The sequence below is a fragment of the Leucoraja erinacea genome, chromosome 1 (assembly GCF_028641065.1).
Source record: "Leucoraja erinacea ecotype New England chromosome 1, Leri_hhj_1, whole genome shotgun sequence".
NCBI lineage: Eukaryota > Metazoa > Chordata > Chondrichthyes > Rajiformes > Rajidae > Leucoraja > Leucoraja erinaceus.
Window position 1 is genome coordinate 49550684 of NC_073377.1, and position 21473 is coordinate 49572156.

The window sequence follows — 21473 nt, forward strand, 5'->3', positions numbered from 1 at the left end:
TACCTTCCTGGAGGTGTGGGAGCTGATCGCCTCGACGCGGAGGGCCCAAAACGCCACCGGCTACAGATCATCCCGTTAACGGAGGCTCAAAGCCCATGACCAAGGAAGAACCAAGGGAAAGAGTTGAACTTTATTTCGCCTTCCATCACAGTGAGGAATGTATAGGAGTCACTGTGCTGGATATTCATGTTAAAATGTGTTTTTGAGTGATCTGTTGCTTTTAATTGTATGACTGACCTGGCCAATGAAATTCCTCGTATGTTGCAAAACATACTTGGCGAATAAAGTGTGATTCTGATTCTGAATAAATTAAAGTTTTGTCAACTAATTACAAATCAGGCTAATTACAAATCAATAGCATTAGCCAACTCCGAAACACGAAGCGCTGAGCATGGGGATCCAGACATCACGGCCAACTGGCCTCAGTTCCCCGCTCACATCTGGCAGTGCTCTCTGTCTGAACCAGGGGCCGCGGAGCGTTTATGAAAGTGGGGAGGCTGAGCAATCACTGATCACTGGCCTTGGGAGCACCCAGCGAGGCAGTGGAACGACCGAGTGGGGGGAGGGTGTGGGAGGGGGGATGATTTTTGAAATTTGATGCATTAAAATCATGTTTTAGTGCATTGTAGAAGTTTGATTTCAATGTTTTTTGTTTAAGAGGTAACTTTTTAAGGGGTAACTTTTTCCACACAAAGGGTGATGGGTGCATGGAACAAGTTGCCAGAGGAGGTAGTTGAGGCAGGGACTATCCCATCATTTAATAAACAGTTAGACTGATACATGGATAGGACAGGTTTGGAGGGATATGGACCAAAAGCAGGTAGTGTAGCTGGGACATGTTGGCGGGTGTGGGCAAGTTGCACCGAACGGCCTGCTTTCACACTGTATTACTCTGTGACTACATTATACCTCCATCATGCATGAATGTTTCAAAATCAAGTGGTCGAGTTTTATTGCCATATACTCAAGCATAGAAACATAGAAAATAGGCGCAGGAATAGGCCATCGGCCCTTCGAGCCAGCACTGCCTTCAATATGATCATGGCTGTTCATTTAAAATCAGTACCTCTTTCATGTTTTTTCCCCATACCCCTTGATCCTCAAGAGCAAAATGTAACTCTCTCTCTATCTCGAGAAAATATCCAGCGAATTGGCCTCCACTGCCTTCTGTGGCAGAGAATTCGACAGATTCACAACTCTCTGGGTGAAGAAAGTTTGTCCTCATCTCAGTCCTAAATGGCCGACCCCTTATTCTTAAACTGTGTGTGTCCTGGTTCTGGACTCCCCCAACATCGGGACCATTTTTCCTGTAGTTACAGTAAGTGAAAATCTTGTAGGCAAGCAGGATGCTTTCTCCAACCACTCCCATTTGAAGGCCACTATCTTCCACCATTTCTACCCAGTGCTTGGTACCTACTTCCAGCAGTTACTGCTTGTCCTCCAGGATGCACCAAGCCGTAGCCTGGTCCATGCCGGGAGCACCACACGGCCTTACTTGCTGCGCTAGATGACACTCATTTACTGCCCGGTCCTCCAGGATGCACCGAGCCACAGCCTTGTCCATGCCGGTCACCAGGGCAAATTCGGCACAGAGACTCTAACGGCAGCGGCGCAACGCTTCCGACGCCCCCAACAGACCGGCACTCTTGCACTCAGGCTGCTCCATGGCTGGCGCTGCAGCGAGCGACTCGCCAGCCCGGCAAACTCGCGCCAGCCCCGACTCCATGTCCGCATCTGTCCCCGCCATTGCTTCTGCTTCCATCCCTCCCTCAGCCCCAGCTCTCCAACACTCACGGCCCATGCACTTGATATGAGTTTTGAAATTCTCGTTGAACACAGAATTTCTAACAACAGAGCGTGAGAAATTTGTGATCTGCGTGAGAGCGTGAGAATTTGGCCAAATTCAAAGCGTGAGAGTTGGCAGCCCTGCATAATATGGGCTCAGAAGAGGAGAAAAGAGAAAGGCATCAACCATGATCAGAATGACTAAAAGAGCAGGCTTGACAAGCCAAATCGCCCACTGGTGCTTCATTTTCTCATGCTATTTATATTTTAATCAGTACAAATCTTGCATTGTGAAAGACATCAACAAATATGAAACCATAAACGAATGAACAAGCAACAAAATCGCTTATTTTTTATTATGCACTACAAACTAGTTTTTTTCTTAATTTAAAGAGATCAACTTCAAAGAAATTTGTGGAGGTAATTTTCAGGAAACAAACTGAGTTGTTCAGCATTTCCTTTCCCTTATGATATACATATTTAATCTCAACAAAGAGAATAACAGGAAGAAATCCGATTACATCTGATGGAAAGCTACGAGTAACCAATGGAATAGATGTAAAGCAAGTTTGAGACAATTGTTTTACTGTAATACGAGCTCCATCATATCACAGCACTAAAGCAACCATTCCATGTTGACTTAATTTTGCCATGCTGCATTTTAAACACAATATTGGAGCAATTCCTGCACAGGGAAATACAAAGATCAATTCCCATCACAGAGTGAAAGCAACACTTCCAAAGGTTGCAAGAACCCCACTCGACAGGAAACATGAAAGCAATGTGTTTCTTGTTCTCAATTCCTGAAGGTTTAACATTACACAAGAATACAGAGTTTATTTTGCAGCAGCTTTAGGACTGGTGGTGGCGGCACTCATACAGGAATCAACTCCCTCTCCAAAAGAAAATCCAAGCTGAGGGATTCCAACACTGTTGGAGACGTCAATGTTCAGGTGAGAAGTTAATACGGAAGAGCAAAAAAAAAGAGTAGCACCGGAGTTATCCACAATCACTAAATCAACGTCACAATAATAGATTATTTCATTGTTAACCACATTGGTATTTGCAAGAACTTACTATGAGGGAACTATTTGCACAAGAGAGTGCAGGTGCTAGAGTCTGGAGCGAATAAAAGGAGAGCTGCTGGAGAAACTCAGTGAGTCTTGTAGCATTTGTGGAGGGAAAGGGATAGTTGTCATTTCGGGCTGAAACCCATTATCTGTATTTGGTTAACATGGTGTATACACCGAAAGGGACATGAGAGGCATACAACAACAATCCACGTCGTTCTCTCTTTTCAGAAGAGTAAATGTCATCTTTAAAGTGTTAATAAAAATAACCAGTTGTACTGTGAGCACCACTCGTATCATGTCCTTTGGATCCTATCTGAACTTTGGCTATTACCTTTGTTAACCACTAATTTCTTCACTGCTTTCAGCTCCATTCTCAGGCATCTTCAGGCTTGACTTGGTAACATGTGGCCTTTTGACACAGAGCTGCAGTCTGGACTGTCTGCCCTGACATCTTCAATCTAATTACAGTGATTGCTTCCTTCTGCTACTATTGACTTTTCATTTAATGAAGAGGGCGCGCCAAATGTTCTTCCGCTTTAGTCAATGGTACTCTGCAATTGGCAGGCAGGCTCAGTACATTCTATCAATCCTAGTTCAGCCCTCAGGTTTAGAATGCTCCAGCACCATTGTATCTTTTAGCCACAAATAGGCTAAAACTGGGGCAAGGACAGCAAATTGTGTCATGACAGGCAGAAAACTAACAAGCGACTCAAGTTGATTACTGCTGTTCAAGTGCTGAAGCCATTTGTGAAATGAGAAGTGAGCTGTCAAAGACTACCCAAGAACTAACCTCCACCATTAAGGATATTGGAACTGCAGCTGGGAAGTTAATCATGTTTGCAACTAATTCACATTAAAAACTGGAAGAGTGCACTAAAAAAATACTGGGGAACGAAAGTTCAGGAATAGCAAAGCAGAATGGCAGAAGAAATAATTTATTTTGCATAAATACCCAAATATATAATATAATAACACAGACCAAGCCAGTGCCCAAATTTGCAGTGCTGGCACCCCTCACAGATCAAAGCATTAGCAGCCAATATAGAACAATCAGTATTCAGATGCATGCAACTGCGTCATACAAAAGTCTATTTTTAAAACAAGCATCTTATATTAATTAAGGCACTAGCTATTCTCTGGCCCTCCAAACCACCAAAGCGCATTATGCACACCTTAAAGGTTTATAGCAAAAAGGGAGCAACCTACAAACATAGCTAATGACCCCACCATCTTTGTACAGCCCAGTGTTCTTATGTTGACTGTGTGGCATTTCTACATATTTATTGGAGAAGAGCTGACAGTTTGAAATTCAGCCTTTGTAGAAAATATTTAAAATTAATTTTAAAATGATGCATTTTCTCTAACGCTAGAAAACTAATATAAAAATGAAACAATAATAAAGTGGGTTCCATGATAATTAAACTAGTAACCACAAGTCAACATCATAGTTTAATCTTTCCCAATTCTTCCATCCTGCCAAGATGTTTGTGATGAGCCACAATTGTCCCACAGATTGTCTGAGCTACTTACAGCTGATATGGGCAGTGTAAACCCCACTGAATACAGGACAGTGGAAGTGATGGTACTGTTCCTGAATGGATACTTGATGGTTTCATCATCACAGTAAAAACCTCTTTGATAAGGTTTTATTTTGGCCACATTTAGAACACCCAGTGGCATACCAGCTGTAGGGAGGGAAAAAAGAATTTTAAGTGCACCTTAAACAGATAACTTTACAACAGTAGATTATATTCATGCTTCCAATGTGCAAAAAAAAATAAATAATAAATAAATAAATAAATGTTTTTCTATTAAACTTTTAAACTAATACAATTAATTTACAAGGTATGAACATAATTACAAGGAGCACCAATAACCTCCATCCCCATTGTCCTTAAACTAGGAAGTCTGTTATGTCTTTTAAGAAGACAGTTAAGAGTTAACTGCGTTGATTGGAAACACAGTGGCCAGACTGGGCAAGGACACCAGTTTTCTTTCCTGAAGGTCATCAGTAATTTAAGCACAGGATGGCACGCCTTACGTTTTCTCTCACGCCACATTCACGTAGTGCTCAACAGCAATTATGTGCATTTGTCCATTTGTATCAAGTAGTTTGCAAAATGTCTGGAGCTATTTACAATATGTTGCAAATACATTGGTAGGATCTTCTGTTCATTCTGAGAGAGAGAAATGTGAGACAAATGGGTTTCTGCAGGACTGAGGCTATCAATGATATTCGGGGTTATGACGAAGTTTGGCAGTCTCACGATGCTATTTAGAAGATCTCTGTAGGATTAATTACTTCTTCCATCAATTATTATCAGTAAAAATAGATCAGAGTCACATTGATGCATGACTATTTAAAGTGTTCTCTATTCAGCTACATGATGCCCACTTCCTTGAAAATTAACAATTGATAACTCTACAAACTGGACTGTCCTGACTAAGCCACACAGTATTTGCCTTAAAATTTAACAACAGATTACAAATGCTATTTAATAACGGATTACAAATGCTTTTTAATTTTACCTTCATGTTCTCCTGGTACCACACATTATAAAACAGGGATGTTTTATAATGCTAATGTTATTCTAAATTAATCCTTCAAGACATGCAAGCTTGTAGACTAAGAGAGAGATGCTCCTGAGTTTTTCCTCTCATACAGTGGAAAAGCACTTCTCCTTCACAAAAAATGGTTCAGAATAGATATTCGTGTTCATGACAGCTTGTGTTGCAATGTCTATTGAACCTCCATGATTTCCAGTCTTTGCGATTTCAAGTTGCTTCATTCAGTTTTAACATCATTTAGCAATTAAACCTTTTTTTTTGTTCTGAATTCATGTGGCGAAATGCTGACCACATAACAGGAAGCAAACTTCATGATGCATGTTTACACAAAAACTATCATAGTTTGGTTTCACCAACCACTGCTACAGCATTCACAGGTTCATGTTAAAAGGAACAATTTATATTGCAGATACACAAAACAAGTAAGAAGAAAAGACAAACAAGTATTTAGCTAAAGGAAATACTGAGGCAATAGGCTCCCATTTCCAAACATGAATCAAAACATAGATTACCTAGCAATTGGGGTGCGATATGGAATTAGTAACCCAGAGATATTTCAAATCCCACCACGACAGAGGTATTTAAACTGTTAATTAAATTTAATCAGAATGCTAATCACGGAGTGTTGTAAACAAATAGTTGGCTCACTAGGTCTTTCGGCAAGGAAGTTTGCTGCCTTTACCCAGTACTTAATTTACACAAGAATTCCCACAGGTAGGTAGTTGACTATTCATTGTGCTTTAAATGGCCATGCAAGTCAATCAATCCTGAGACAATTTAGAAAAAAAAAATTCCCAATTCCCAAATGAAGAAATCTGCAACAGCCAAGTGATATCATCCTACAGAGTGCCAGCTCTTATCTGTTTGGAAGAAAGTATCTAATTCACTTCCTTTGCGCATCACACAATGCTCCCTTTAACTGACAACTTTAAAAAACATAATGTTTCCAACTTTCAAGAAATGTTGCCATCTTGGCACTGAGCACATAATGTCTTCATTATATCAGCAGTTCCAAATCCAAAAGCTGTTATCCTCTTTCTTTATTCTTTCCAATCCTTGAAAGGCAGGGGCATTTTTTCACAAAGGATTAGGCTGGTGGGCAGGAATTTGGGAAATGAGGTTCAGGTATCGCAGGGTTAAATTGGTGGATCCAGAGCTTCAGACGTGGTCAAGCAGATCACTTTCAAGTGATGCCAAAGCTAATCTCACTTGTTTGTAATAGATCAACTTCTGGCTGAGTGGTCTGTGCTGCACTTGAACAACAGCATGGTTCAAACCATATGCATGGACACCTCCAAACACAAGTCATGGGAAGAGGACCCAGAACCAAATTGATATTTTATATTCTATGAGAAGATGAGATTAATACAGACGTCCCACTGATCAGCATGTGGAGGTTGGAATAGCCTGTCTCCATGGTGTGAGTATGACGTAATAAGAACTACACATTTAGCCCTCTTCCTTTTGATTACATTCCTTTATGCATTGGACAAAAATATTTTATTACACAGAATTTCCAAACCATGAATGGCTGTCAACCTCTGGTATTTTTCCCAGATTTCCATTAGTCATATGTAAAGTAAGGTTTAAAACATTGTGTGGGAAATCCCGTCCTGCTCCAGTCAACACCCAATATTTACGTGCAAACGGCTCGCTGGAAAGCATTCAGAAGTAGGAATCTAGGCAACCTTCTCTTCATGAAACCCAAGGGAATTGAGGTCAATTACAGTGTTTGCAGACTCATCTCCGTTTCTGATTATAGACTGCATGGGATAAAGCATTGCATTGCAGACCTAATCGTCATCCCTACCGCTTTTACAATGGCACCACATAGACTGACAGTGGTAGTATTTTTAAGGTCAGTATTACAGTTCAAAACATTTTTTCTTTTAAAAATAATATCAGGAAAATTCTCAATTTAAAGGAAGTACGAAAAGTATTTTAGCAATTATTACACAGCATTCATACGTCAATCTAACTTGATGGTGTGATCATTGCTCAAGTGTGCCTACCCACATTCTACTGATCTCTCAACCAATGCTAGTTTTGATTAATGAGCAATGTTATTTGCCCCCTCTTCTTCCATCTTGAAGTAACCTACATTCCCTGCATTGAAGTAACCTACATAAGTTATTTCCCCCCTCCTCTTCCATAAAGTAACCTATATTCTCTGTGTCTCGGTGGTTGTTGAAAAACTAAAGACATGTCCTTGATCAAAATCTATTGGGGGTTTGTCTAAAGATTAGGATTTGCAAATCCATTGTTCTCCAGTGCTGTTCCACGTTCATCATCATGGGTTACTTACTCAGATTTACACCACAGAAACAGTTCATTCAGTCCATGCAAAGTTACTTAAAAGAAGAAATTTGTTCCAAATGTAAAATTCTTCAAACACGCTGGGATGATCTTAAAACATGACATTAAAGCTCTCAGTCAGGAAAATACACCCAACATAGACCAAAGGTTGTGCTCATTGCGCTGACTTTCTCTACAATACTTGATTTCTTAACTTATTCTGGATAAACTTTTGAAATGCTGCAATGAGTCCCTGTATACCTAAGAAAATAAGCACACTGAAGGGCCTCAATGAAGCAATGTAGTTGATAGGATTTCATAAAATTGAGTTGGGGCTTAATTAGTTGTGGACAATTGTGATACCAGGCAGCTGAATCTTGAACTAATGCAAGAACTGGTTAACAAGGATTTGATTCAAGATGACAATAGTAAATAGGTGCAGGAGTAGGCCATTTGGTCCTTCGAGACAGCACCGTCATTCAATGGGATCATGGCTGATCATCCACAATCAGTACCCCATTCCTGCCTTCTCCCCATATCCCCTGATTCCGCTATCTTTAAGAGCTCTATCTAACTCTCACTTGAAAGCATCCAGAGAACCGGCCTCCACCGCCATCTGAGGCAGAGAATTCTGCAGGTTCTCAACTCACTGTGTGAAAAAGTATTTCTTCATCTCCTTTCTAACTTTAATCTTGAATGAAAAAATATCAAATGGACAGTAATGAATTAGTGATGTACTTTCCAATTCTTCCAAAGTTCTATTCACTTCAAAGGAAATACAAAACTGGGAGATCATTACACTCGTCAACCACACTTGTTTTGGACAACTGCCAGAACAAAATTTACGCTGGTGAGATATGTTACTAGGGATGATGAGTCTCCTTGTAAACAATACATAAGCAGGCTTTGGTACATCTTGACTCCAGCGACTCCCAGCCAAGGCAATTTAACATATTGGAATCACTTGACTGTCTTGAGTAGTCGTTATAGATAAACCGAGCTGCACGCCTCGCAACCTTGTCAACGGTGTCAATGTTATTTTTCTGGTGAGGGTCCCATATTGTCTGGCTATATTCCAACAGTAGGCAGACAAGTGCTTTGTATGCTCCCTCCTTAGTTGATTTGTCACAACCGGATAAGTTTCTCCGGAGAATGCCCAAAGTTATGTTTGCTTTTGTGGCAATCTGGTTTATGTGTCTGTTCTAGGCTAGGCCAGATGTGAGTTCAACTTCCAGGTATGGGTGGTGATCAACTTCTTTAAGCAGGCTGTCTCCCATTTTGTACCGGTTCACGATCGGCTTGGCATTACGAGTAACTCTCATGGAAAAGCATTTGGAGTGATTGAAACCCATTTGCCAAATGGTTTCCCAATTGCTAAGTCTGAAGAAGTGTTTCGACCCGATAAGGTTGCCTATTTCCTTTGCTCCATAGATGCTGCTTCACCCGCTGAGTTTCCCCAGCATTTTTGTCTACCGGTGACAAAAGAAAATCAGGTTGGCCAGGTTTGTTCTTCCATCAGTAGTAGAATCAGGATAATTTGTAACGGTTTTTGTTCAAATGTCACACTGCATAATTTATTTGTAACACAAATTGAGATTCATATCAGCTCGCAGTCTGTCTGGAGATTGGTTTCAACAGAAGCAACAAAGGTGTTCTTAACGGCTATGAAAACACCTCCCCCTTTTAGCATTTTGACAATCACAGCGAAAAACACTGAAGTGTGAAGGGAACACTTCACCAGTCGCGATGGAGTTGTTTAACCAGGACTCCATACCTATCACCACATCGGGGTCTTCCAGAGGCAGAATTGCTTCAAAATTGGGGAATTTGGCCATGATACTCTGACAGTTTAGGTTAATTATCTTCAGGTTCATCACATCACAGTTTACTTTGCTTATATGCTGATCAAATATACTATGTCAACTTTCTAAATACATATTACATAAAAAAGCCTTACTTCCCCTAATTGTAGAACTACATTCCTATAGTTTTGTCCTCAGATTCAGATTCAATTTTAAGTGTCATTGTCAGTGTACAGTACAGAGACAACGAAATGCATTTAGCATCTCCCTGGAAGAGCGACATAGCAAACAATTTGAATAAATAATAATAAGTGTCCGGGGGGGGGTGGTGATTGGCAGTCACCGAGGTACGTTGTTGAGTAGAGTGACAGCCGCCGGAAAGAAGCTGTTCCTCGACCTGCTGGTTCGGCAACGGAGAGACCTGTAGCGCCTCCCAGATGGTAGGAGGGTAAACAGTCCATGGTTGGGGTGAGAGCAGTCCTTGGCGATGCTGAGCGCCCTCCGCAGACAGCGCTTGCTTTGGACAGACTCAATGGAGGGGAGCGAGGAACCGGTGATGCGTTGGGCAATTTTCACCACCCTCTGCAATGCCTTCCGGTCGGAGACAGAGCAGTTGCCATACCATACTGTCCTGTACTCTTTTGCAGTGTAAAAATACCGTACTTATTCCATTAACCTTTTGCCTTCTCAAATTTGGTCATGCATCTCCTTCCAGCAAGTTTCTCTCCAACACTCACTACTTATAGGAGAAACTTTCTTTACAGAACATCATTGCAATAAAATTGATTCCAGATGGGATATTTGAGCCACTTTGTCTGATTGGTTGCCAACTTACGTCTAATTATCTTACAAAAGGAGACATAGCTGGCAGTTAGTGCTCACCTGGAACCTATTTGTTGATACACGAGTGGTGAAACTAAACTCCTGAATGCATGCAATGGTGAATTCACTGGGGATTTTTACTCAATGCATTGGATAAAGAAGCAAGATCCTACTGTAAAAATAAGCTGAATTTTGCCACACCAAACAGCTTATTGTTCAGAAAAAATGGCAGATGATTTATTTCACGAGTAACAACTGATCTAAACATAATATCACAAAAAGATTTTTTTTTCGCTTTAAATTAAATGATACATATTTAAAAGGCAATTTGGAGGTTAATTTCTAAAAGTCCCTTATCTTGCAAGCAAAAATTGAAATTAGTATCCATCAGGCTGCAGATTTATGTAAGGCAAGTATTCTGTTCCCATGTACCAACTCATTTAATGTCTACCATCAAAGGATGAAAGTATATTTTTTGGGGGTGCAGGGTGCATTGAACTGCTTGTAGATTATATCTGCACAGGCCTTAATCAGATACTAAAGGTTACTAAAGGTTTAATTTTTAATTAAACTGGGCAATTTTCTCTAATTCTAAACTACTACCAAAAATAACCCTAACAACAAAATATCTTCAATGCTGCTTAATTAGTAAGATACACAGAAATTTAATGACAAGCCAAATTAGCTATTTTGGCTTGAGCAGCATTACAACTGTTGCAGACTGGAGCCTGTGGTCCTTCAACCCCACCTAACTGAATGACAGTTTTCAAATTGAATTGTAAGATACAGCATGGAAACAGGCCCTTTGGCCCACTGAGTTCATGCTGACCATTGATCATCAGTTCACACTGGTTTTATGTTATCCCACTTTCTCATCCTACACACTAGGGGCAATTTACAAAGGCCAATTAACCTACAAACCCAGACATTTTTGGGATGTGAGAGGAAACTGAAGCACCTGGAGGAAAGCCACGTGGTCACAGGGAGAACACACAAACTACATTCAGGCAGCACCCAAGGTCAGCATTCGAACCCAGGTCGTTGGCACAGTAAGGCAACAGCTCTATCAGTTGTGCCACTGTGCTGTACAGATGTAAACAAAACAGCTCACTTTGCACATTTCTTTCAATAAAAAGAATGTTAGGCTGATTTTATTGCAAGCTGCAGGATATTCCTGGAAACATGTTAGTGCTAAATGAAGGAAATCATAATGTCTGTGAATTTTTAAAGGATGACTGCAAATAAGCAGTTGGACAATCAAGCATAGTTGGTTACAGGATAACAGGATTTTTGTAACTGCTAGGTGGTGATTACTTGTATTTAAAAAAAAGTGTATTTCTTCCTTCAATAAATTACAAGTAAGCACCTGAACAAACATTTTGGATCTGATTGGACTGTGACTTGAACCTTCAACTCTACTTCTGCAATTATTGGGGTTCACATGTGGTTTTGGAGTTTGATTGGCTCAAAACAACTTAGATTAAACTGTTTTAGCAAGAATACATTTACTCAGCCTGTCAGGATCTGCTAAGATAAACTTCTTATCCACTTATAAAAATCACATGCAAGTTTTAAACAGACATAAACCCACAGCAGAATCCCACCAGTATTATAAAAACATAAACATCACTCTAGCAAACCAGGAAGTAAAGTTGGTTCAGAATCTTACGTGTCAAAATTGTGAAGTAGGAAAATGTATGAATCTGGATTTAAGAGTTAAAAAAACCAGAGAATTCAGGAACGCTTACAACTCAAAAGGAGTCGGATTTTCCCACCCACCTTTTTCCACTGCAAACTTACCTTCTGACCACAAGTCGTGAAACAGGAATATAAATTCATTCACAATTCCTGTCAATTTCAACACGATTCTACTACCAGGCTTTATACCTGTAGCACAATTTACAATGTGACAATGCAGTGAATGCAGCATTGGATGAAGTTAGTTGTAAAAGTTAATGATACTTCTTTTCTCTTTCCTCTTCTCTCCTTGCATTTTAATTCCACTAGGATTCAAACTTTTCCTTGTTCTGATAAAAAGGTAATTAACATTTACTTTTTTAGCACTTTAGTTTAGAGGTACAGCAATACAGCACAGAAACATGCCTGTTGGGTCAGTGCTGACTAGTGGTCACTCCATACACTAGCACTATCCTACACACTAGGAACAATTTAGACCAAAGTCAATTAACCTACGAACCTGTATGTCTTTAGAGTACAGACAGCACCCGTAGTCAGGATCGAACCCGGGACTGGTGCTGTAAGGCAACAACTCTGTTTCTGCACCACTGTCCTGCCCTTTTTAGAGATATAGCATGGAACATTGAGTCTGTGTCAACGAGCGATTCTGAAGCATTAACTCTGCTTCTGTTCTAAGATGCTACCTGACCTTGCTGTGTAGTTCCAATTATTTTTGCTCTTTTTACAGATTTGCAGCATCCAAGTCATCTTATTTTACAGTGCAACTCTTTGCTCCATCAGTCCCTCATGGTTGCCTTCACTTCAGAGTGATTTGTAATATCGTCAGAGAGCATAATGGTAAATTATGGAAGCATATTTTATGCAATTAGCAAGTCTGTGAAGATAAATCTGCAAAAAATTTGCTTGTCCTTTTTTTATAGATCAGTTTCACACTCTGAAAGATCAGACATGGTTTTATCAGGCAGAGATGATACATACGTAACAAACTGTTACTAGATTGATTCATATTATGGCATAAATGACTTGCTCTCAATTATGCTGTCAACCACAAATGTCTCACTAGTCTTGGTGCCTTGAAAGTGATGTTAATTGGATGTTACACAGCCCTGACTGTGACTGATAGGTAGAGAGAAATTATCTCAGCCATTTCAAAATCTTCCTCTTCCTAACCCCAAGAGCCACAGGCCCTAATAGACATGATGTTTTATGTTGTTCTTTTTGGAATAGTCATTCAGAAGAGTCAGGTATTGTGTCAGATTTTATTTTAATGCTGATCATTTCCAGTTTTGGAAATTTTAAGTTGGTCTCTGAAATGAATCTGCAGACCTTTTGTCATTTTTAATCATCCATGTCTTCCAGAAGGCAGTTTTTGTAGCATGGTTTTCTATAGGTTTTAAAATGCAAGCAAGATGGATGTTATGTTGCCTGCCAATGTTTGTCTAACACACAAATTAAATGATAAGGTTACCCGTCCACTTTTTAAACTATTTGCCTGGATTTGCAGTCTTGAGTCAGTATTAAAATTATAATTCTGTTCAAAATTAATATCGATCTAATGCTATTTATATTTTACTTCCTTTTCGCAAAAGTTGATAAAATATGGTCATGAATGAACAAGTCACAAAGTTGTACAGCACATAAACTGTTCCTTCTCCTCTACGCAAACCGAGATGACTATCGACATTAAGCCTATTTGTCTGCATTAGGCTTGTATCCCTCTAATCCTTTCCTTGTCAAGGATGCCTTTTAAATGTGTAATTGTTTCTGCCTCTACCACAGTCTCAGGCAGTTCGTTCCAGATAACCACTACCTTCTGTGTGGGAAATACCTGCCTCAGATCTCATTTATATTTGTCAGCACTCATCTTAAACTTGTGTTCTCTAGTGTTAGACTCCCCCTAACCTGGGAAAAAAATTATGTTCACCTACTTTATCTAGTCCCCTTATAATCTTATAAACTTCTACAGTGGTCACTTCTCAGCCTCCTACACACCGGTGAGGAAAACCCCAACCTATCTAATAGAGACACAAAAAACTGCAGATGCTGGAATCTTGAGCAAAGCGCAAACTACTGGAGGAACTCAGCAAGTCAAACAGCATCTGGGGAGCGAATGCCCAGGCAACGTTTCCTCCATTGTTCTGGTACATTACTTGAGGTTAATAAAGTAAGTTGGAAAAATCTCCTCCCGTACTCCATATATTGTTGCATCATGGGGTGGATCCTGTCAGGCCCAGGGAATTTATTAATGATATTGTGTGTCAACAACTTAAACACTTCCTCCTTCCTGATATTTCTGAACAGGCATGCCTCCCTTAACCCTTCAGCTTCCTCATCCTTCCTCTGGTGAACACCAAAACTCTCATCATGGATCCACACATGGTTGGAGCTTTATGTGTTTCCCTGAGGAGTCCCACTCTTTCTCTCGATTTTGTTTCTACTGTATTTATAAAAAGGGTTTGTGATTCTGCTTAATCCTTATTTCTTCCAATCTTCTCAAGTTCTCTCCACACCCCTATCAACTTAAAAGGACCCATTTGTTCTGACACAAATGTTCTTGTTATTGCTCATCAAAGTAATTACCAGAACTCAAACTAATAATAGTTTACTGGAATGTAGCTGTAGCCCAATGGGTTGTTGCCATGGTAGGATAACAATGAAAATGTCTGAACCTGAATGTGATTCCAAATCCGAACCTTCACCTATTCATTTCCTTCCACAAATCGAATCAAAGAGTCATACAGTACGGAAATAGGCCCTTCGGCCCAGGCTGATCAAAATCCCTCAGCAGGTCTAGTTCCGTTTGCCCATATTCCTCCAAACCTTTCCTATCCATGTACCTGTTCAAATGTATTTTAAATGGTGTTACTGTCTCTGCTCAACTGCTTTTTCGGGCAGCTCCTTCCACATTCCTACCACACTGTGCAAAAAAAAGTCCCTCAATTTCATATTAAATCTTTCCCGTCATCTTAAACCTATGCCCACTTGTTCTTTATTGCTCATCCTTGGAAAAAGGCTTTTGGGCATTCAAGCTACCTATCCCCCTCACAATTTTACACACCTCCATATTGTCACCCCCCTGCCTCCTGCCCCCAAAGGAATAAAGTTCTAGCCTGCCCAATCTCCCCAAAAAGCTCAGTCCCTCGAACCCTGGCAGTATCCTCTTAAATCACTACTTTCTTTCCAGCTTATGGCATCTTTACTATAGTGAGGTGATCAAACTGAACACAATAATCCAAGTGCAGCCTCTCCAAAGTATAATAAAGCTTTAATATAATGTCACAACTTCTGGTCAATTTCCTGACTAATGAAGGCCAATGTGCCAAATGCCGCCTTCACCACCCTGCGATACCACTTTCAAGGAAAATGTTGACCCGCTGAGTTCCTCCAGCAGTTTTGATTTTTGCTCATGATTCTAGAATCTGAAGTCTTTTGTCACCAGTGAGAAACCTGGATCCATTGTGTTCATTGTCACAACATTCTTTACTCGGATTTATCTCAGTGGATTTATTAGTCACTTCTGACCTTCTGCCACTGAATGGTGACAAAAGAAAATCAGGTTGGCCTGGTTTGTTCTTCCATCAGTAGTATAATCAGAATAATTTGTAATGGTTTTTGTTTAAATGTCACATCGCATAATTTATTTGTATTTGCGACTTGTTATACTACATACATTTCATTCAGCACCTCAGTTGGAGAGGAATGAAAGAACTTGCATTTATACAGTACCTTTGAGCAAGGCACCCAAAGTGAAATGGAGACAGACACACCTGGAGTAGTAAATGTAGTAAAAGATGTTGAAATCACCAACCAAGCCGAAATGTGTTGCAATCAACCAAACTATACCTTCAACTCCATAGGAAATGTTCCATCTGTTCTGGGGTTAGTAATACTTTAAGATCATGACAAAGTCATAGCTATACAGCAGTGAACAAACCCCTTTGGCCCAACTCATTCAAACCAAGATAGAACTAGACCTATTTGCCTGTGTTTTGGTCATATCCCTCTCAACCTATTTTTATCTATGTGTTTGTCCAGATCTCTTATAAACATCATAACTCAAGATTCAAGAGATTCAAGAGAGTTTATTGTCATGTGTCCCAGATAGGATAATGAAATTCTTGCTTTGCTTCAGCACAACACAATATGGTAGGCATGAATAACTGTTCTTGCATATACAGCTTCCCAGGCAGCACGTTGCATATACCCACCCCTTCCCTGTGTGACAATATTGCCCCTCAAGTTTAATTTAAATCTTTCCCCTCTTATTTTAAACCTGTGCCCTCATGTTTTTGGCTCTCCTATCCTGCGGAAAAAGAACCATTCAACTTATCAACATCCCTCATGATATATTTCTATAAGATCACCCTCAGCCTCCCACACTCCAAAATGTTCCAATCACTGGCATCAGGTATCTACCGATATGATAATTTCCCGAATAATATGGGACTCAAAATTCCCATGAGACTCAAAATTCTCATGTTATGGGGGACAATTCATCTCCCTTTTAGGGAGATAGATATTTTAGAGAGATGGAATTTGAATAAGGGTTCCAATCCAAAACGCCACCTTTCCATTTTCTTCAGAGCTGCTGCCTGACCAACTGAGTTATTCCAACATTTTGTGTCAATCTTTGGTGTAAACCAGCATCTTCAGTTCCCTTTTATTATCAGAAAATCAAACACACAAAATTATCTTTTGATTAAAAATTTTGCTGTGAAAATAACTGCAGGGTATTGAAAGCCTCCAAACTAGCTAAGATTTAGGTTGTTTATTGGCCCTTGTGTTCAGCTTAAAATATTCTCTGGTGATTTAACTCATTATCCAGCACTCACTTTTTCCTCTCAGGAAAATCTGAGAGGTGAAATAAGCCTTCATAGAACATCACAGCACATAAAAGGCTATTGGCCTACAACATCTGCGACAACAATGAAGCCAATTTAAACTAATCCCACCTGTCCGCACATGCCTGTTTATGTGCTTGTTCAATTATCTCTTCAGTGTTGCTCTATTTCCACCACTCTTCACTCTTGCCTGGATTAATCTCCATCTGCCGTTTCCCTACATACATTTCAACTGATCAATATCCTGCCAAATCTTTTGACAACCCTACTCATTCTCCACAACTCAGCCAATGTTTGTGTTATCTGCAAACTGACAAAGCAGCCCACCTCCATGTCCATCAAGATAATTTATGTATTTCACCAACAGGAGGTCGCAGTATTGATCCCTGCGGTCGGTCGCCAATCAGAATTTCGCCCTCCCATGGCCCAGGCAATTTTTATCCACTCTACCAAGAAACAGTGGATCCCCCGTGCCTTAATCATCTAGAGATCAACTTGCCCTGAGGGATCTTGTCAAATGTCCTGTATTCTATTCCCAGTATCAAAATACATTGCTAAATTCTTTTAATTAGCTTTTCTCTTTCCCAACACTACATCAAAAACGCCCAAATAAAAGTCATAAAGTCTTTAGCTATAATAAACGCATTCTTCTTCTTCAATCTCATTGTGGCATTTGGCATGAATGACAATTTCTTCTATTACTTTATTGTTGTCAAAGTCGTTGTCAAAGTCCATGGGTTCACGCGCGCTCAATTATATCCCAAACAATTCACACACAGAGGGCACTTCTACTGAAGGCAGCTTTTCACATCCCAATTTATGACTGGAAACGTTTGCACAATGATCTGTGTTATCTTCCCTAAATTTCCAATTATACTTGTGGTAAAAATACTCACTGACATGGTGCTACGGTACAGATGCACAAGAAAATAAATCAGCCCTACATTTTTCAACATTTAAGGGCCTGTCCCACTAACGCGACTTTTCAGCAACTGTCTTCGACCTTCAAGCTCGAGGGCACTCGCCTGAAAAACCTCTAGTTGGATCGACCGTCAGCGATGAAATCGCGAGCTGGATCGACCGTCAGCGCGCACACACGCACACACACACACACACACAGATGTGGGGGCCAGGGAAAACGGGGGAGCGCTGTCTGAAATTTACACCCACGATGAACAGGAAGGTAAAAGACGGCTGGCACAGTGTAGAGAGCGTGGATGGTGGGGGGGGGGAGAGAAGGGGAGGGCGGGGGAGAGAAGGTGATAGAAGAGGGGGGAAGGGGAGAGAGGGGGAGAGAAGGGAAGGGGAAGAGAAGGGGGGGAGGAGGGGGGGGGGGAGGAGAAGGGGGGGGGAGGAGAAGGAGGGGAGAAGGAGGAGGGGAGGAGAAGGGGGGAGGGGGGGGGGGGGGGGGGGGGGGGGTTAGAATGAGTGGAGACACTATAAAGAAGCCAGGCAACTTTTAATAAAGTTTAGCGGGCATTTAACATTACCGGTCGGTTTTCCTTGGTTCTGAAAACTCCAATGAGCCAATTAAAATGCCCGGTCAGCAAAGGAGATTGCCTACGGCTATCCTCGACTGCCTATAACTACATAGCGACCCCACTCAACTGCATTACGAGTTCAAAACCAATTTTTACTTGTGGAAAATTTTTCAGCATGCTGAAAAATGTTCCTTGACCAAACTGAGGCCGCAAGTATGCGGGAACATCCCTCGAGCATGAAGGAGAGTTCCAGTGACCTCATAGGACCATGTGTCGACCATGCTGCGAGTTTGAATCGAGCGCAAACTCTTCTAAACTCGCAAATTAGGTCCCCGCAGTGGGACAGGCCCTTTACAATGACTGTTAACAGACATTCAGACAAACATCCAGTATTGGAAGGATAAGGCTTTTCTGCAATTCAGAGCAAATTCATGGCTAACTGGCTGATCTTCAGAGAAACACCAGCTTCCTGTGGTGCTAACACCAGCACGTTCCAAACTACTGTAGCTGCTCATTGCAGCCTGGAAGTCAGTCAGGAATGAGCTGGTGGTTTATGCACATCAACCGCTTTGCTCTGTTCTGGATTCACCAGTGGGCTCTCAGCCTTACCTGGCAATGCCTCATTTATTTCAATAGAGAGTTAGATTTAGCTCTTAGGGCTAAAGGAATCAAGGGGTGTTGGGGAAAAAGCAGGAACAGGGTACTGATTTTAGATGATTAGCCATGATCATATTGAATGACAGTGCTGGCTCAAAGGGCCTACTCCTGCACCTATTTGTCTATGTTCCTATTAGATTCATCTACCTTCTTTGAAAAGGTACATTTTCTGACTGTTTTTCATCATTTTTAAATACTTTGCACCAATTTAATTTGTCCCGTTACATTTTTAATCAGTTTAATGTTTAATCATTTGTGTCTGATCAGGGATGTTTGTCACTATCCTGTGGTGTCTCACATTCCCCTTTTATTCTTGTCACTTATCTGTAAAAAGAAGCAGTTTACTGCAGCTAATTAACCTCCAAGCTCGCCTTTGGAATGTGGGGGCAAAGAAAAACGCACCCTGTGGAAACCCACATGATCATGTGTGCAAGCTCTATACAGAGAGCACCCAAACAGGATTAAATCACAGTCCCTGGAGCTGGGATACCCCACCCAGTTGTGAGCATCTTGAAAGAAATGGTTCCACATTTGAGAAATCCCGAATGTAGCATAACATAATTTATTCTTGCAAACAAATATATAATATCAAGACTGGTGCAGGAAAAATAAAATATTCTTGGTACGTGCACAGTGTGCATTAAAATGTGAATTATGTAATCCAAACAAAAATGTATAAAGGAAGGAATACTATGTAGATCAAGAAAGGCCGTGGCACTCCACGATGTTAGGCCGCAATGTGGACAGAGGTATGATACAGAAGAAAATCGCATCTCCGTCAAGGTAAGAGATTGGAAAAAAGTCGTCCCCCCCCCCCACCCCCCACATAAAACCAAGGAACAATAAAACGCACTCTTTAACACGTACTTAAAATAACAAAAACAAAAGAAAGGACAGACAGACTGTTGGCGAGGCAGCCATTGCTGGCGCCACCTGATCCATCAGCCTTCAAGATCCAAGCCAGAAAAATAACAGACACATCAAGAACTGTAAATGCTGGAATCTTGTGTAGAACATAAATTGTTGGAGTAACTCAACGGGTCAGGCAGCATCTTTGGAGGACATGGACAAGCAATGTTTCACTTTGGGACCCTTCTTCAGACTAATTATAGTGAGAGGTTGGAGAAATCTGGAAAAGAGGGGCGGACTAATGCCTGTCAAGTGATAGGTGGATACATGTGAGAGGGGTTTTGATTGGTAGATGGATAGACAAGGGCTAGAGGTGAAAAGGAGCCATATGTGCATCAGATAAGCAGAGAAGAGGAGTGAAAGAGTGAAACAAAGCCAGAGGGAGAAATATAGGTGGAAGTATTTGGGCACATTACAATGGGAGAAACGAGGGCGCAGGAAAGAGGATGAAAACATTGAGGGAAGTTACCTAACCTTGGAGAATTCTGTATTCCTACCATTGGGTTGTGGCTACCCAAGCTTATATGTAAGGGATTATTAAGTTCAAGACATCACAGCATGAAGATGTATCAAATCTGCATCTGCCCTGTTAAATCCCTTAAGGATTCTGTAAATATCAATAACATTACTTTCTATCATTAAAAACTATTGAGATTCCTCACCCAATATGCATTACTCCTGATACACCAAACTTGTCACACCAGAAACAAAAGGCAAAGTGACAGGTGGTGAATAGACACACTGGAGGTGGCTGGAATAGAGAGAGGGCAGAAGAAATGTACAAAGGTTCTGCCTGGAATGGAAAACTGTAGTTATTAGAATGGACTGGATAGGTTGGATTTATTCTCATTGGAACTGAGGAGGCTAAGCGGTGATCTTATAGATGGTAATAAAATTGCGAGTGGCAAAGTTAGAATCTTTTTTTACCAAAGCAGCAGAGTCGAGAACTTCAGAGCACAGGCTTATGGTGAGTCAAAGAAATACGAGGGGCAAGTTTTTAAGAGGGTGGTGTATATCTGGAAACAACTGCCAAAGGAAGTGGTGGAGAATAAAAGGAGGTGGTGCATACAAGGAGAGAGAATATAATTTCAATCCAGTCTGTGGAACCTGTATCTTGCAGTCCAGTTAATAATGTTCAGATTTCTAGGAATAATTCATATTAAAGCCACAAGCAATGAATTTCTTTGACAAGAATGTTTCTCGTTACTTCCTCTCTAAAAGAAATGCAATCGGGCTTGTACAAATTAGCTGCATAGAATGTATTTTATCCTAAAACATTACATTGCATCTCTGGAAGATGTCTTGTTTGCATTCAGCTTGCACGGCATTGACGTCTTAAGGCCAAAATTTCCCTAGAGAATACAATATCCTTTGATTGGTCTACAAGGTTTTTAATCTGTACATTATTACAGGCATTTTCTCTGAGTTTTTCTTACATAGAAACATAGAAAGTAGGTGCAGGAGTAGGCCATTCGGCCCTTCGAGCCTGCACCATTCGCCATTCAATATGATCATGGCTGATCATCCAACTCAGTATCCTGT

The 21473-nt window shown here is 40.7% G+C and overlaps 1 protein-coding gene across 3 annotated transcripts in view; it reads right to left on the reverse strand.

Annotated features, from left to right (window-relative positions):
- The window catches only part of plpp1a (phospholipid phosphatase 1a), a 107789-nt gene that overhangs the window by 70830 nt on the left and 15486 nt on the right, over positions 1–21473 (reverse strand). The window contains exon 2 of one of the 3 annotated variants that reach the window (XM_055634442.1): positions 4389–4543. The exons of 1 other annotated variant lie outside the window; for it this stretch is intronic. In XM_055634442.1, the coding sequence (XP_055490417.1) occupies positions 4389–4543 (155 nt within the window). Of the gene's footprint in view, positions 1–4388; positions 4544–21473 lie in introns of those variants that run through there. One more of the 3 variants, XM_055634458.1, reaches the window with a different exon arrangement.